Source organism: Syngnathus floridae, chromosome 15 (genome assembly GCF_059516105.1).
Source record: "Syngnathus floridae isolate MCC-2025c chromosome 15, RoL_Sflo_1.0, whole genome shotgun sequence".
NCBI classification, from domain to species: domain Eukaryota; kingdom Metazoa; phylum Chordata; class Actinopteri; order Syngnathiformes; family Syngnathidae; genus Syngnathus; species Syngnathus floridae.
Genome location: NC_142427.1, coordinates 4,989,520 through 5,007,853, shown reverse-complemented (window position 1 = coordinate 5,007,853; position 18,334 = coordinate 4,989,520). Strand labels below are relative to the sequence as shown.

Below are 18,334 nucleotides of genomic sequence, written 5' to 3'. Positions count from 1 at the left end.
CGAACAGTTCAGCAGAACAAATATTTAACATTTTAATAAATGCCAGGTCTCATGAGCGAAACAGTGGCTGCTGGTGTTGGACTGCAGTTTGTTTAGGTTAGTGAGGGAATTGTGACATTTACTTGTTAAAATTACTTTATGTAGATTAAAAACTAGGGGGATGGATTTTTTTTCTCATTTTTTATGTGTTTCTAAAACCATCAATATAAATTACAGCATGGCTTGTTGCTTAGTGAAGATTGGCAGCTCACCATCAGGATATCCATAAAGATTGTCCACAAAGTTGGAGATGGTGTAGTCAAACGAGGGTGCGGATATCCCATCTTCTCCTTCACTGTCATCCACAAACTTCAGGCCTTCTCCTTGATTGACACCCAGCAATATGTCATAGTTCAGGAACTCACCCTGGTGTGAACATTCACAACACATATGAGCAGGAGATCACCATACTGTACACAAATATACACATACTGTCTGGTTATGTTTTATCAACCACAGCGGAAACCAAGGTGCAACCAGAAAGCTCATCACACCGACCTGCTGCATCAGAATCTCCGGGTCATCAGGCACCACGTCACCATCCACAACAGGTCCGAAGGCAATGTGGTATCGCGCGGGCTGTATGTCTTGGTCCACCAGCTCCCGGAAGCTCTTCCTCCTCAGGCAGTCCACCAACTCAGCCATATCCCCCAGGGTGCAACCAACTTTCTTAGCCAGAATCTTGGTGTACATGACCGGGCGGTAGTTGACTGACCAGCTGGAAATGGCGGAACCACTCTGAGCAATGGCCCTCTGAAACAGACCTACACACAATATGGGAGAAGATGAAGAATATTGAAAAGAAACATAATTAGGATTTTTTTTTCTCTCTCTGTCCTTTTTTTTCAGTGGCACACTTTTGCTAGCAGCGGAAGATGCATTCCCTGCCTTACAGTGAGCCTAAATAATGCATCGTTTGGAGGAAGAGCATTTATAGAGCATTGTGTTGGACGCAAGATGAAGAAGCAACTCTGCTCCTTTCATTGCGACAAACAAAAGGACATTTATGCACATTAGGGTTGGAAAGCAAAGTAGTTGTGTGATGCACAAGAAGAGACAGCAGTCAGGTAAATGATGACCAGCCTGCTTTATGGAGCTACATAAAGCCAGAATGAAGGCTGCACAAGAGATGAGGAAGAGAAAGACAAACACTTGCACTGTTGCACTACTGCAGTTATGTAAAGTGGCTTGCTGTCCCTCTTTTTTATCTGCAGATTCTGTCATTAATAATTAACCCCCACACACATATACGCAGCAAAGTCTGCATGTGCCCCACCCCCGCTTCCTTTCCCTGTGAAATCAATTAAGCCGCCTCTCAGCTTGGTTCATCTCTCTTCTGCGCACACAGTGCCTTTAAAAGCGGCTCCAACTTTGTCTGCATTCACTCAGAATTATTGCCCCGTTTCAAAGTGTGTGCAAGAGGCTTTTGTTAGGACCGTAAACGTGATATACACTTAGCGGTTTTACATTTACACTTGCATTAGGTACACCTGCACACTTGAATGAGATCCAATACAAAAGAATTGAAACAACCGCAATATGAATGCGCCTATTGGGTGCAATTACCCTTGCGGCCACAAGTTTGCGCATCCAGACCATGTGACATAGGAAAGAGTTTAACTTAATTTAACTTCTGGGTGTATTAAGTAAACCTTACATTGCTGTTTCCATTCACAATCTCAGATTAAGAATCACACGAGTGGATTTGCGGCTCAAACATCTCGTGTGATTTCGATTGCGCTCATTCAGAAACAAATAATTAAGGATTAGTGGGTGAACTCAATTAATCAGATTTTGACGTCAAACCAATACAAGGCAGTGAAAATGTGCAAAGCAGGGCATTTTACAAAGAAACAATACCACACAAAAATGTGGTCCTTTTTCAATGTCAAGTCTAGTGAGGTTTGTAGCATACTATATCTTATGTAATGTCATGTCCAGACAGGGCTTATTACTTTCAGACAAGCACAGCCAGTATAGCTCTTTGATTTTACAGCTACATGGACAAGCAATGTTTGGAATGATTACTGGTCTTGTGCCCTAAAGTAATTATTGTCTTCATGCTTATAGTAGCCATCTAACAAGTCAAGCACTGCCCGAACTGATATTCACTTTAGATTTCATAAGCCAGATAATTTAACCATGTACTAACATTGCATGTCAAACAAATTTGGTAGTGCAGATTGGCAATTTTTGTCCCTCGAGATACAAGTGGGGCTAATTTTTCAAGTCCAAAGTCACTGCATCTTCCACACCTCTAAAACAAAATAAAATAAAAGCCAAGAGGTACTATATTTGAGCATACAACAAGCGACTACATCATTGTTCTCGTAGAGGTGAGCTTAACTGTCTCACTTTCTTGACTCAGAACTTTGTTTGAAATGAACTTATTTGAGCTTTGTCAGGTTTTGTAAACTGTTCAGTCAGTTCCCACAGTGTGTTTGTCTTTTAAGCATCAACTCCAATGTGGTTTGTGTCCCAAGGCAGATGATTACCTTCAGAGTGGTGAGAGAGGATAAGAAGGTTCACACAGGTAGCACCGGCCCCCGAGCCAAAGATGGTGATTCTCTCCGGGTCTCCTCCAAAGTGGCCGATATTTTCATTGAGCCAACGCAGCGCCTGGATCTGATCCAGCAAACCGTAGTTCCCCTTGGCAGACTGGTCCCCTGTGCTCAAAAAGCCTGCAAAGTAAATTAAAACAAACACAGGAAAATAAGTGAGGGAGAATGACAGAGTTAAAAAGATTGTGTACAAACAGTGGGGCAGGAATTCAGAGGCACAGTATGAAATAATTATGGGCCTTGACTGTGTTGTAAACGGAGGCTACAACTCAAGTTTAGGTCTGGGGGAAAATCATTCCAACCTGATTAATTTCCTCATACCAATGTTGCACAGGAGACCAACAATGCTGGACAGATATTCAGTCTGCTTTACATATTTTGGGTGCAAATACATGTATTTATCTAACAAGAAGACACACCTGAGGCTTTGTAAAGGACAAAGAATATTTAGCCAATTAGCTTTGTCTTTTTTGAAAAAAACGTGTTTTCTGTTGCCATTCTACTACTGTTAGCCTTGAACGTTTAACGTGTCACATATAAACCACAAACATTGGGGAAAACGTGCTCTAAGGCAGTGGTCCCCAACCAAAACACTTAATACCTTGTTTCTAATTCCAACATACATTTTTTATGAAGCAACAATAATGGCGACCCAAAAATAATTATCGCGTATACTGGATTTAAGTAACACTTGTGTGTAATTGTCTCCCATTACCCAGAGATGGGAATGACTTCTGCTAATTACAACAACTACATCAGTGTAATGGTGAGTTATGTTTTTATTTGTTTGTTTTTACTCGCATCTATGGTGACTAGATACTATTACCTGGTATCTGTACTTGTCCATCCCTATCTTAAACTATTATTGAATTATCTTCATTTTTTTTTTTTTTTTTTTTTTGAGGAAGCTCTTAGCACTGGAGTTGTAACAGGCCGTGGCAATAATCCCGCCTCATGGGTTTCTCAGTGACCGCACAGAGGGCTCGGTGTCAGTGTCCTGTGGCTGTGGTTTCTCATCTGATTCTGGTTCACCTTGATTGTTTTGAACCTGTGTATGTGGGGTGAGCAAGTATGTGCCTGAAAGTTGACAATGATATGCAAGCGATGATGGCGCTGAGTAGCGACGACTATCTACCAAATTGACCTCTCGATAACAATCAGACAAACGCTCACGTCTGAGTTTGCACTCTTTAGCGTACTTACATTGCAGTCAACAGCACTTTAAACGTGGAGTGATTTTGTTGCCCTAACTTAGTCATTGTGATTCATAATACTGTGTTACACTGTACATCATCAGATGGAGCATGTCCCAACAGTCATTTAGCGATGGGTGGGATCCACTGTGACATTAAGACTGACAATGTTCACATTGTCTTCCACACCTATAAAATCTTCAATAATATTTTTTGTGTGTATAAAAGGCTGTGGCTAATTCAGGTCCAAGCAGGTTTTATTTTATTTATTTTATTCTATTTATTTATTTAGAAAGGACAGTACCAGTTTGATGAACACTAAATATATAGACATATATACAAACTTCCCAGTGTAAAACCAGTCGCAATTAGCGGGAGCTAAATTTCATCCGTTGTCCTCGTGACATAGACAGGACAGACAGACAAATAGACTTTAGACATTTAACTACCAGGTCATATTTGCATCACTCCACCACGACTAAACTACATTCGCTCAGCGCAATCTTAATTTTGTTAGACATTGTAAGAGTTATAAAATGCTCATTTTTGTAGCTGCAGTTTGCAGTAAGTTTTGAACTGCATTGCATCACACTGAGGTGTGTTTCAAACAATTCAGCTCAGCTGCATGAAAATCTAGTACGATCCAGTGCATTTAGTTAATGTGCCGTATGTGAGTGCCTGTCATCAAACCAATGGACCAATTAGTTGGATGGATGGTTGGGTGAATCTCAATCACTAATGAAAACCAGAACCACAATAGCGATTGTTAAGTATCACTTAAAAGGCAGACATGATGAAACATTCTGTGTTTTGTACAAATCGCAACAACAATGGAGCTTTGAGGATCTGATTGCTCAGCCGTCCATCTATTTTGTGTAGTGCTTGTCCTCATTGGGCCTATCTGGCCTTGGGCAAGAGGTGGCGTACACTCTGGACTGGCTGCTAGTCAATGGCATCAAACAATTCTCACTCACATCAATTAACATATTTCTGGAATGTGGGAGAAAACTACAGTACATGTAGAAAATCCATACAAACTTTGAGGCAGATATGCTAATCACTGTGCTGTATGTATCTTACAAAAACAAACAGTGGTCATCACAATAAGACAGGCGACAGATATTATTTGGATTACAAATGTATGTAAAAGAATAAAGGCGTTATCCTCAGATCAACTCTGCAAATGACTAACTTTCTCCCAAATGTGACTGTGACCTGAAAAGGTATCGTTGCTGACCTTTGCCTCTTGTCAAAACCAGAGTCATATGGAAGTGTCTGCTCTGTGGCTGGGTGCTGTGCTTCCTGCCATTGTTGCCTGGCAACTGTCCAGAGCTTCAGGCTAAATAATATGGGCACATACTCGCTAAAGCGCTTGCCCAAACACAGACACGCACGCACATTTTCGAGCACGCGCACGCACTCCCACACACACAAAACGGAACCACAACACAAAACGGTTTGTGAACTTCATGGCTACTCTGTAGTTGTCTTTTCAAGGGTAACGAAGGATGTTATATATGCTGCCTACCATTGATGCACAAAAAAACTCGTCTTTCTCATTCACTAAATTTGCGCTCTATCTATCTATCTATCTATCTATCTATCTATCTATCTATCTATCTATCTATCTATCTATCTATCTATCTATCTATCTATCTATCTATCTATCTATCTATCTATCTATCTATCTATCTATCTATCTATCTATCTATCTATCTATCTATCTATCTATCTATCTATCTATCTATCTGCTGAGTTGGGCTTCTTCCAGGATTAAGTGCTGAGAGCAGCATTTAACGTATGCAAACTTTTGCATATTCAACTCTTGCCGCTTGCAAAGTGTGGGAAGAGTTGTTAACCTTTAAATAAATGCTGAAGACCGTCAAACTCAATGAATGAAAGCATGGTGCGGAGTAATATAATATAATATAATATAATATAATATAATATAATATAATATAATATAATATAATATAATATAATATAATATAATATAATATAATATAATATAATTAAATAATAGGAATAAATACAACCAAGTAATAGTAGCCACACAACTATTCCAGGGTATCTTACATCAAAGTCAGTAAGACAAAATATAAAAAAACTAAAATAAATAAAAAGTCACTGTCTAGTCCAGCTCCCTTTACATTTAACTTACTTCTGAATCCTAAACGAAATGAAGCCCTAATGAATATCTTTCCAAACACATACAGTATGTGCATTTTTACTGAGTAAAAATAACTGTGCTGTAAAAAAAATAAGGGAATCAAATGAACAAAGCTAGTGCTGGCCTAAGGGTCTGATTACGCGACACTAGTTTTTGAAAAGAGATAAAAAGTAGTGTCAATCATTGGCAGCATTTTGTAAACTAGCAAAAGTTCTCCAAAAGCATTTTTTTTTTTGAGAAACAAGAACATTAACTGGGTAGTTTGCATCCGTGTTAGGATTTCCTTTAGGCATGCACAAATACAGTACTTACCAAATCAACAGTGGCAGACCAATATTAATATAATACATATTTGTCCTTATAACTGAGTCTTTTCCAACAAACATAGCTTTATTTTGGATGAAGGAAAGGTCAAGCAATTTTTTATGGCAAAGCTGGCTAGTAACCAAGCACATTACAACATTTCCAGATGTTTTTGCACAGTTTTGGTGAAAAGTTAAATTCCAGTTCAGAAGGGCTGCTAAATAGCTGCTCCACTACATGTGGTAGAGTGATGGCTAACTTTGAGGCAATTGGGTGATTGCCAAGTGCACGATGGACCCCCGGGGTAGGTGACCTCTGAGCGAGGGGACTCCAGAGACACAGAGGGAGGTAGTGACAATCTTCATGCTCTCTGATTTCACTATCAGCAAGTCGGGTTCTTTGTCATTTTGGCTGTTTTCCTGCACAACACATGATTAATTATTAAGGATAATTTTGATTTGAATTCCCATTTTCCAGCAGTAATGAGATTCGCTAGTCAAATTGAGCTGTCAGTTAGGAAAGCATTATAAGAGTTTAAAAATGTTTTAAGGCACCGTTCTATTCATAAAACAAAATAATATATACATATATTTTTAAATCATGTAAAGTAATTTAATGAAATTCAACTATACTGTCATTTGGCAGTTTGAATTCACAATGCACTCACTATTCACATTTGGTGTTCCATGTATTCCCTCAAACGCATGTGCCTATGAATGACTCATAACAATATTTTACATTCATCACCACACATTAGTGGTCCAATTATTCTTATGTGACACTGCATTAGGAGTTCACGCTCACAGATCTCAGCAGAGGTTATTGGTAAGTCCTGTTTTTCCAGCAGATGGATATTCTTGTATAGGACAATGTTATAAGACACAATAGTTGATGTCCTTTATCAGAATCGTGCAAAATCGTGACTTTAGCGTGTACGTGACCTTAGTTTCAAAGCTGTGGAATTCATTGAAGACAACGTCAGGTACACGTGCAGCCAACTAGCTCAATTTTGGCAGCATCTCAAAGTAGAAACATATATCTCTTCTTCCTGAGGTGAAAAATACACTCACACCCAGAGCCCAGGACGGTGGTCTTTTTCTCCAGAGTTCATTAATTAGTTAATTAGTTCATTAATGTGAACAGATGGCTGTGCAGCACAAATCAGAAGGCTTACTGAGCCTGGAGCAGGAGGAAGGTAGGAGCAGCTGAGGAAGGTTCCCAACCATCACCTGACCTATGCTCCTTGCTGTATTTTTTATTCCAGTTGGATTCCACATTAATATTATGGATATTATATAAATATTTCACTTCAAAATGCAGGGTTCTGCTTTTATAGAAAAAAAAAAAAGCCATGTCGATATGTCAGGGTACGCAACCTCAAATGTGGAGGTGCAATTGGACCTACTGGTACAGCCTTCTTTTGAATGAATACTTTGCAATGCTGCAGATTGAAAAGGCACTTCTGAAGATTTATTTTTAGCCCTTTCCCATCTCCTCTTCTCTTTCTCTCACTGTCTCTCTATGATTCTCTCTTGCTCATCTGCCTCCATTCCCTGCTCTGTCTTCCTTCCTTATTCCTGATCCCCTATCAGCCTCTTAAAGGTACAGGCGTCGCATGAAATGAAGATGGTGTGAATAAGTTTGCCGCCTTGTAAGTACGGAAGAATCCGAAAGATTAAAGCATAAAACTATTGAAATACAGCAGGCTAGTGCACATGCACGCACGCACGAACACACACGCACGCACACGCTCAGGCGCATGCGTGCACACACACACGAACACACACGCACGCACGCATACACGTGCACACACAGACACACAGACACAGACACAGACACAGACACAGACACACACACACACAAACACACACACACACACACACACAAACACACACACACACACACACACACACACACACACACACACACACACACACACACACACACACACACACACACACACAGTCAATTGGAAACATACATTTATTCTGCGCATACACAAACAAAAGCATACTCGGCTTAGTACAGTAACCTATTTAAAGCATATTTGCGTCCAACCACATGACAACAGTGGTAAAAGAATCAAGGGCATCTGCGTCATGACTCCGAATCACTCGAGCAGAATCACTCCCCACCTATTTAAACACGTGTTCCCTCTGCATCTTAATGGGATAGTTGCAGAGCAGTAAACATATTGTGGAATGCATGAGTGCATATCAAACATCTCCGCCTTGAATACTCAAAGTACACACTACATTCTGCTGCTGATACAGCTTGTCGCAAAACAAACCACAGAAGACAACCATGTCAAAATATGAATTTGGTGAACTTTGCAAACTTGTGGTCACGAATCACATGCTTAACTTGCTAATGTTTGTGACTTAGTCTGACAGCATGTTTAAAGTGTCACACTGATGAAGTGGGCAGGGTACAGCTGCAGGTTGCAGTCACCAAACTCACTTTGTCCTTGTCCCTGGGCGTCTCCCCAATGGACTGGATCATGTTACCCTGTGTTAATATGGAATGCCATTCTTGGATGGCATCCTAAACTCCTCTCATCCCCATGTTTGTCATTGTTCACAAGTGTTGAAACAGGCGTGATGCACCAAACAAGGTCTGATTACTCAACAGGGAAGCCGCACAGAGAATGTGTGCAAAAGATGATGATGATGAATGTAAACACATGAGTTTGCTGTATTGGTGGCATGTGCAGCAAAATTGTGACAGAGGGGACACATTTACCACTTTATCCTACATAATAGCACAGATTGCAACTCTAGTTTTCACTGGCGGAATGCAAACAGGGATGGAGGCCACCAAGGTGAAATGGCTCAAAGAGACAAAAGCATCAAATAGAACGTGTGACACCACACTTACCAAGCACGCCCAGTCGATAGTTCATGGTGACCACGATGACATTTCCATACGCCGCAAGGACACTGCCATCAAACATGTTCCCTGAGCCTTCCATGTAGGAGCCGCCATGGATGAACAACATCACTGGCTTCTTACGTCGATCACGAATATCTGCGGATGACACACACAAAATATATCAAACCTGACTTTAGAAAATTAAACAAGCACTTTCAAGGAGCTGCATCCCACACATTCAAATTGAGGTCAGAACATGATAATGTAGTATGAAACATTAAAATGTGAAATTCAAATGAACTCCATTTTTTTGTAGTTATTCAAACTTAATACAAAAAAAGCAAAATATGAAGGTTGCACAAATATCCCATGACTTCCTGAGCCTTGGGGCAGTTTGACTTTAATACAAACTAACTGTCTTAATATTAATGACGTGTCAATCAAATCCTCACTGCAAATTTTCAGTGCAAATGTTTCTACTTTTTATCATATAGTCCCTCATCCCAAGCAGGGATGCCACCCTCCAAAATTATGTGTTGGGAAAATGGTACATCCAGCTCTGATGCACTCTCTGCTTGTGGTGTCTTTGAGTCCATCCATGTTTGGAGCTCAGCCTCACTGCTTCCCCCCTCTCACTGCGTCGTTGGTATGGTCTACGAATCCGAGCTCTGACAGCTTTGTCGGTGCAGCCCGGTTAAAATGAGTGTCTGCACTGTGCAGGCCATGTGGATAATTTGTATGAAAGGTAGACCAAGTGGAAACATAAATAACAGCCGCAGCATCTGTTTACCCCCGATGAGGCAAAGCACTTGGTGATGGGGCTGAGACAGAGATAGCAGGAGAGGAAGCGAGATAAAGAGGTATAAGACAGAGAGGAAGAGGATGAAAATAGGACAGCGTGACAGAACCCAAGTGTGTGCGCGTGTGCGTGTGTTCGCACAAGTATGTGTGTTGGAGGGGGCTAACGACGTGGTTCGGAAGGTTCACACCAGAAAAACAACAACATGATAGCGGAGATGAAAAAAACATGAGATGCTAAAAAGCCAGTCATACACAGTGGGATACGCTAATGAACACTCACATTCACATCGTCCTCAAACAGACACACACACACACGCACGCACAGAAAGACACACACATGCACAATGCTTGCATCGGCAGCTGCGATGCTGAGTCGCTATGGAAACTGCTTCTCGCTAATAGAACTGCACCAGCCATTCCATTGCACCGACTCACTGAATGCCTGTTGCCGTGGTAACAGATTCAACTCACGTCTTTGCACAGCCGTCTGCATCACCACCTGAATCTCAGGTTGCATATAGTCTTGAGTGCGACACACGCACACACAACACACACACAAATGCGCACGACACGACAAGCTGCAACATTTATGGATCACACCAGTGACTAAAGCAGACAGCTACAAAAAAATTAAACAATTTTCTGTCCCACACTTGAACACGCTGCTCTTCTCTGGTGTATTCTAAACTTGCTCTGATTTCCCAGAGGACCTGTAAACAAATTCAATTATGCTAGCAATACCAGGACAGTATAGAAGAGTCACACGCCTGCATGAAGGCATCATCGCAAAATGTAATTCTCTGGCAAACAGAAACTAATCAATTGACATGTAGCTGCCATGCCGAGTCCCAAACTGTGATCGTAAATGACATTTCAATGTGTGTGAACAAATATACACAACACACACAACCATGCTAACAGACTGCTTGCTTTAGGTTACAGCCATTTATCAATTTGTAATTGTATATTTGAGGGGAATGCGGAAACTGGTGTAGGCTGGAATTGAGATGGCTGTTAATAATGAATGCCAAATCATTTTCAGATTCAAGTGAGAATGAATCATTGTTTGCTTTTAATATTTCAGTACAGCGGTAATAATCAGAGGTTTTAATATTCATTGTGGGATCAGCACAATTATAAAAATCACAGAAACATGAATTGAAAAAGGAATTGTTCTGAAACTAAATGTAACAACCCAGTCTTTGAAAAATGAGCTGTAACATTTCTTTTCTTCACATTTTTAAAATAAATCTAAGAATAAAATATGTTTCGTATAGCATCTCAAACAACGTGTAGGTTATTAAGCCATTCACGTGAAAAAAAAAAGGTTGCTCACTGCACTCACCGAGATGGAAAAAGTGAATTAGACGCAAGGATGATCTCATCAGGACTGGATGAGTATAAAAGTGATACATGTACACATTTTCGGGGTCATCTCCATGACTCCCAATAGAACAATCCAGCTTTAGCTGCCACCAAAAACATTCACTAGATTCAGGACTACAGGTACGCCCTCAAATTTTGAATATAACTTAAAAATAACCGACGTTTTGGGGCATAATGCGTACTCCAAATCGAAGCAATTAACTGACGAGTTCTGGCCTTCGCAACTCCTTCTAATCCATCCGATGTGTTGACATAAATGTCAAGCTTTACCGGCTCGGTTCTCATCTGGCTTCTGCCGTCTTTCTCTACATCTCTATCACGTCCAAAGCGCTATAAATGTCATCTCATCATTATTACTGTTTTCCCCCCATCTTCCTTTCATAGCCTGCCCTTGTGCTCATGTGTTTTCCTTGTTTTCTGTTTTCTTCCTCTCCCGCTTTTGTAATCCTATATACTAGATCTTTTCCTTTCTTTACGGTGCAAATGCACACATTGGAACAAATGAGAACAAATGCGCTGGGGCAAGCACATGCAAAAAGCTAAAGCCGGTACGGATGTACAAATAGAAATGTAAAGAGCTTCATGTGTGCATAATACTTTGTTATGTACACTATGCCTGGGCACGCGAATGGGAACAGATGCACACTGTGCTTGTGCTTATTTGGCTGCATCATCAAAATAGTAAGGGCTTCTGTCTCTGGAAGTAAACATCATCCAGTATTTAGTAGTAGTTCACAATGTTTGGAAAAGGAACAGCGTTGCATAAATAAAATGGTTAGCTATGCCTAAATATTGATTTTAACAAATGCAGCACATATTAAAAGTGATTAGCATGTAGTGGATCTTTTCAGGAAATGAAAATAAAATACCCCGGCACAATAAAGAAACATTTGGCTACATCAACCGTGACAGATGTCTCTGTGTAAATGAGAATACTACATAACAGTAGAAAATATGTATTCCCTTATTTGTACACATGGGAGGAAAATTTGACGACATAGCGTAAGATACAGGAAAATATCACGAAAAAAAAATACCTTCATCCCTTGGTCTGTTCATTGTCGATTCGTCCTGTTTTTTCGTGAGTGGACCTAAGCAACAGGGAAGAAGAAAGAAAATTCAAAAAGATTGTAGCAACACAAAACCACAAGTCACCCAGGAAAGAAGACAAGGAAAAATAGCAGAACGGCAAACTTTGTTTTTCCACACACAGCTAATGATACACTTGTTACTAAGGATTACACAGTTGTTTTTATGAGCAGATAACCAAAAAGTCAACTGTTTAAACTGCTCAGTGTCTTGTCACGGACTGGCTGGCGAATGACCCCCGGGGGCTGCTTCTCCTCCATCCTTCCCCTAATCGTTCCTGACACCATGCTGTTTTGTGTAGAAAAATGAGAACAATCAAATGATCACTCTTTTCAGTCAGAAAAGCAAGTTGATCCATGACTGTGACAAGCGCACATAATCATGTCCTGTATCCACATGAATAAAAAAAAGTCTGCAGTTCTATTTAGTAAGGAGATCATATATTCTACTCAAAGAGCAAAAACAGGACAAGCGGAGCCTATCGTTTCCAGCAACACAATCCGACTCCTGTAAATCTCAGTGTGAACAAAAGTAAATCAGCAAACAGGCACGCTGGGGGAAAACAAAATTTTGTATTACCAAGTTTAATTTGGAAGCTGAAAAACAAAACAGAAAATGATTGGCCAGTGAAGAAACTTTGTTGTCTTTGCTGCAACTCTCCCTCTCAACATAACATTGTTGTTTTTATGTTCTCTTATTTTGACATATTTCTTGCATTTGTCATCAATTCTTTGTGTGATTTAAGTATTATAGTCCAGACTTTAATCAGGCCTACTATCCTTTTCTCTTGGATGAGGTATGCTAGGCACTGGGCTGCTTTGTTGCCTGAAGCTAAGAAACACCAAAGTCCCGCTGTGGCTGTCCTCTGCATGACTTCCCACTGTGAGTGCTTTAAAAGTAGAGCTTTGGTCATTTTGTGAAAATTTTAATTACAGTGCTTATTTTCTTCCTGGGTTTCTCCTATATTCAAATGGGTGTACTGTATATTTTCCACCTCACCCATGATTTAACACCTCTGAGTGATTGATTTCTGTGATTTGTAGTTGGGGTGCCAACGACCAGCACATAAATGTTGCAGTTTGTCATATACTCTGCCAGACTATTTTATTCAAAAACTAACCAGGATTCCATATGATGGGAACATCTGACTTCCTGCTCCTCAAAAAAACTGTACCCAATCCTATGCGTCATATTTGGCTGCAGAGTTTTACCCTCAAACTCAGCTGTGGGATTCCTCCATGCGGGACTATTCACCAAACTAAAGTTAGGATGCTGAAGTTGACCTAAGGATGCTGTTGCAAGGCTATCAAAATCTCTACATGGTGCATGAGATTCCACTACCAAACACAACACTGAAGAGAAATTGATAATAGATCATTTGTGATGTCATGTCTCGACAGTAACCTTGAAAAATAACTTTACAGATGACATGCATGAAAGAGTAACCTAATTACTTCACCGACGAGCTAATTCTAAAAGTAACCTCGATAGATTACAAGTCACTTAAATTAACTGAAAGGTGGTAAAGTATCGGCATTTATTTTCAGGTTGCTCTCGAAACTACAACCCGCCTGTCGTCAAGGTCAAGTAAAGGAGCCTCACATTAAGCCGTAATAGTAAAGCCAGTTAAACGCGCCAATAACACATGTTTATCAACGTGACCTTAGCCAAGCAACACCTTAGCCTGCTAGTCCTCCCTGATAAGGATCCCATTCATTTGCGTTTTCTCCCTTTCTGTCAATAGAGTGCTCCATCTGCCCTCAGCTACACCTGTGTCTGCTGTTGTTTTGAAACCACTATCTGTACAGTCAGGTCTTCAAGGAAGCCGTTAAAGGACTCTCTAATTCACAAAGCCACACTCATTAAATCCACACATGCTGCACAAAGCATGTTAACAAGGTCCTAAACATCTGTTGCTGTGCTACTCCGACCTGCCCAGCAGCGCATTGCCACAAAACTCATTGTGCCGCTCCTGTCTTAACTGTTTGATTCATCGCATGCCCGACATGCTTGACAGAGCAAACTGTAACTTTGATTTTGTGTGGAGAAAAAAAAATGTCGACTTATGATCAAAATAAAGGTTTTCGGGTTTCTGTATAAAGCACCGGATAAATAAAGGCACCACAACACACTGCCACGGCAATGCAGCATTTTCATCCCATATGTCTATATGAATCCAACTTCCTGACATAAAATGTTTATCTTCCTTCTAAATGGAAAAAAGATCAATGCTGAATGGATTTCCTGCATCCTCCCCTAAACCACCAAGAAGACGCCTGATCCAAATAGTACTTAGTGCAATAGAGAGAGGAGGCACAGTTGGTCCTGAGCTACGCTGCTAATAGAGAACAGCCAGGTAGGCAGAGCGGTAATGGATAGAAAGACACATTAGTCCTCCATCTTGTCAGCAATTTTCCACTACTTAGCGCCACTCTAAAACCACACCTCTCTTCTTAATGGCAATGACTCTGATTTCATTCATTTTCTACTGCCTATAAAGAGCAGTATGTGGATGTGAGGATAGGGCCGGCTCAAAAACAAGTGTCGACAACATTTTAGACAAGCACCACCACATCCAGAGCCAGCCTAACTTCAACATGCAAGAAAAACATTCTCCTGAATTTATGAGATGAATTTTGCCATTTAACCAAACAGCCCTTTAAAATGATGGTTACATAAGACAGAATATTTTCCACAACACCAAACTAAAGTATGCATTATAATATATACGTACATTATAATACTTTCCACAACATCACACTGAAATATGCTTCATGACCCCAAAAGAATTTCACATATGATGAAAAGTAATTGACTGTAATTAATTAAAAAGCTCATACAGTTTCATTGCTTTGTTTTTTTACAAGATAAAACATGTTTACCAGCACAATCTAACAAGCTCCAATGGACTATTTGCTCAAGCACCCGGGAGCGCTTCCGCCCAGTGATCGGCAAATTTGTTTCCGATTAGCTTCCTGCGTGTGCTGACAGAAAAACTTCAGCTGACATGGAAAAAAAGAACAATTATACTGTGAGGCACACTTATATATTCCAGAAAATGGCGGGTGGAGCATTGCTGTGTCCGGATTGAGATGCAATACTTACATAATGAATCTATCTAATCTAATTTTCAAAATTTGCTTCTCAAGAGACTTTTTTGCTCCTGTAGATTTTTGACTCCATTGAGGAGTCCATCTTTGCTCTTCCCCATCATTAACGTGTCAAACATTTAGCACTTTTTGTGCTGTATAATATCATTACAGTGATGTGGATATTCAAGTCTCGCAGCATTCAGCCAATAGCTGAAAAGAGATAATTGGCCAGTACAAAAAAGCAATGACAAAAAGATATGCTCAAGGGAATTTTTTTTTTTTTTTTTGCATTACATGAAATTGTTCTTTTGAGAAGAGGCCACTGGTGAATGAACACAAACTAAACGCATGAAAGGATAATGAAAACAAACATTGTTTTTGGGTCATAAGCATTTCGCCCCGTATGGCCCAGAAGGAGGGCCTGCTGGTAGGTCACATGATGTGGCAGCGCTGGCCAATACACAAGGAGCATTTAGCTGAGCTTTTCCCCAGCACTGTTTGACCTAATGTAGCTCCATCTCTCATTCAGTAGCGTTTCTATTTGGTTCAGTGAGCTAGTGGCCGCAGTGCAAGCTGTCTCCTGTCTCTCTCCATTTCCTCTCTGCAGTAAATGGGATGAAGCTGCGCTATGTCATGTCTGCGCTGGCCTGTCTGCTTGACAAGGTGTGTGACACAGCAAGCCCTGCATCCAGCTGCTCCCGGCGCATGTGGGCCTACACACCGCTCCGGATCTCCATTTCTACTGTACCCCCCAGCCTCCTGCACCCTTCTCACTTCAACCATTCCACCCTTGAAATATGGTTTTAATAAAGAGCACAGCACTGTAAACGACTGCTCGAGCAGTAATAAAAATGAAGGATCTCAGGCCTTCTAGTTGAGGTGTGTCTTGAGGAAATAGGAAGGCAGCAAGACGGTGCAGCCTAGTTGTGCAAGACACTGCAGGAAGAACGTCACAAGTGGGGGTGGGGTGAGAGAGAGAGAGAGAGAGGGTGTACTTGTTTTGGACTGGATGCCTATCGAAAAAATTTCTCATTTATATATTTGAAAGTTGAAAAAGAAATTTGCAGATATAGAGGATCAGAACATGGATGGATTGATAATTATCTGTGTGTGCTTCCATTGCAATCAAACAGAAAATATCTCCAAGACTTGATTCCCTCTTTGGGGCAATCTTCTCAAATATACACATTCTTCTTCATCTTCTTCTAATGAATTTCCGGCCAGCTGCTCTCCTGCTCTGATGTCCTACTTCAGTCATAACAGCCTGTCATAAAAGATTAGGACTGTGACCAATTATAATCAGGAACATCACAGCGGCTGGCTCCGCCCAGTTACTGCTAACAAGAGTAAAAATACAAGCAAGCGAATCACGGCATCCAGACACAGCAAATATGCGACATCGTCACACACGGATGCCGTCTTTGCTTGTGGTTATTGGCAGCTCAATACAGCCATAGGCCAGCCGGAGAAGGGCATTGGGTTCATTTGCATTCCGAACAGTGACCCATTCTGCCGCCATCTGCATAACGATGGAGGGGAGACGAGGGCTTGCTTCCAGATCAGGGCGGGAGGGTGGGGGGCGCAGAAAGAAAAATGACTTATTTTGTGCAATAAATAGTACAAAGAATTTGATCACTGAGGGTATGAAAACGAAATAGCTGATCGTTGTATGATTGGACGTGCTGTCGTTTTCTGGAATTGAAACTTATCAGAAACCAAGCCACGCACTTTGATTTGGAAGTCAATTTGATTCAAGTAGCATATGAATTTTAACACGCAAGTTATGAGTTGGATTAGGATTCCTAAAACTATCTCCCACACAGAACAGGCATGAAATCCACCGCTCACTGCTACATTAGTAAAAAGTGACCTAATAAAATTTATAGAAGCGTAAAATGAAAAAAAAACGTTTATTACTCCCTCTTGGTGCTTGGAAGATGATATAAAGTGTTATATTTTGGGATGGACAAAATGGACTTTGGATTCTTGGCTGACCTTTGCAACGACATGACATCATCACATCCACACACATTTCCACTAACTCTTCTAGGGTGGTAAAAGAAGCATTTGAGTAAAATTAAGTCTATTATTTAACCACTGAGATCCTCTGAGTGACAACCTGGGAGCTGAATCCACATTTGATCACTCGAACCATTTTGAAATCAACCTGACATGTTATTGATTGAAAATGGAGAAAATCCAACAAAAGTATGGAGAAAAAGAAAACCAAAACAAGTCAATCAACATCTTCATCTGCACTCTCAAAATCACTTAGTCATTTTACTGTAATCCAAGCTATGTACCAGACTAACGACTAACGAGTAGAATCAGAATGATCAATGTAGCACTTATTTGGATCTAACTGGATCCCATGGTGCGTGCAGGTGAGTGTACGTCTTGGCAAGTTCTGTCTAACTGAACTCAAGGCCAAATCACTTTCCATGAATTTAAATGAACAAACCTTAAAAAGGATGGCATATGGTTGGACTTAATTATTGACCAACTGTTCCATGTCGTCATCAGTTACACCTTCAGTGAGAGGCGTGTGATGAGATTCCCGAGCAGTTCCAGGCAGCATCATGTGTCAGAGTCGCCCATGCGTGAAAGGATTTGCAACAAATCGGCACTGCTAAAGACATGTCTGCCATAGGCAAAGTAAACAAATCGAGAGATCGTGACAGTTACATATGGAACGATGGAAACATGTTTGAATTATTTTCCTCTAAGCTCTTTTTGTCTTTTTCACACGAGATGAAACACATCCTCAGGGACCGCATCAGCTTTGTAAATGGCGACCCCTGACTGTAAGTGACAGATTCTGACAAGCAG

At 40.7% G+C, this 18,334-nt stretch overlaps 1 protein-coding gene across 1 annotated transcript in view; it reads right to left on the bottom strand.

Moving 5' to 3' along the window:
* nlgn2b (neuroligin 2b) overlaps positions 1-18,334 on the bottom strand; it is a 40,737-nt gene that overhangs the window by 7,251 nt on the left and 15,152 nt on the right. The window contains exons 3-7 of the mRNA XM_088398928.1: positions 12,362-12,415; positions 9,144-9,293; positions 2,535-2,720; positions 538-803; positions 252-405 (exon numbers count right to left, since the gene is read on the bottom strand). Of these exons, the coding sequence (XP_088255054.1) occupies positions 252-405; positions 538-803; positions 2,535-2,720; positions 9,144-9,293; positions 12,362-12,415 (810 nt within the window). The remainder of the gene's footprint in view (positions 1-251; positions 406-537; positions 804-2,534; positions 2,721-9,143; positions 9,294-12,361; positions 12,416-18,334) is intronic.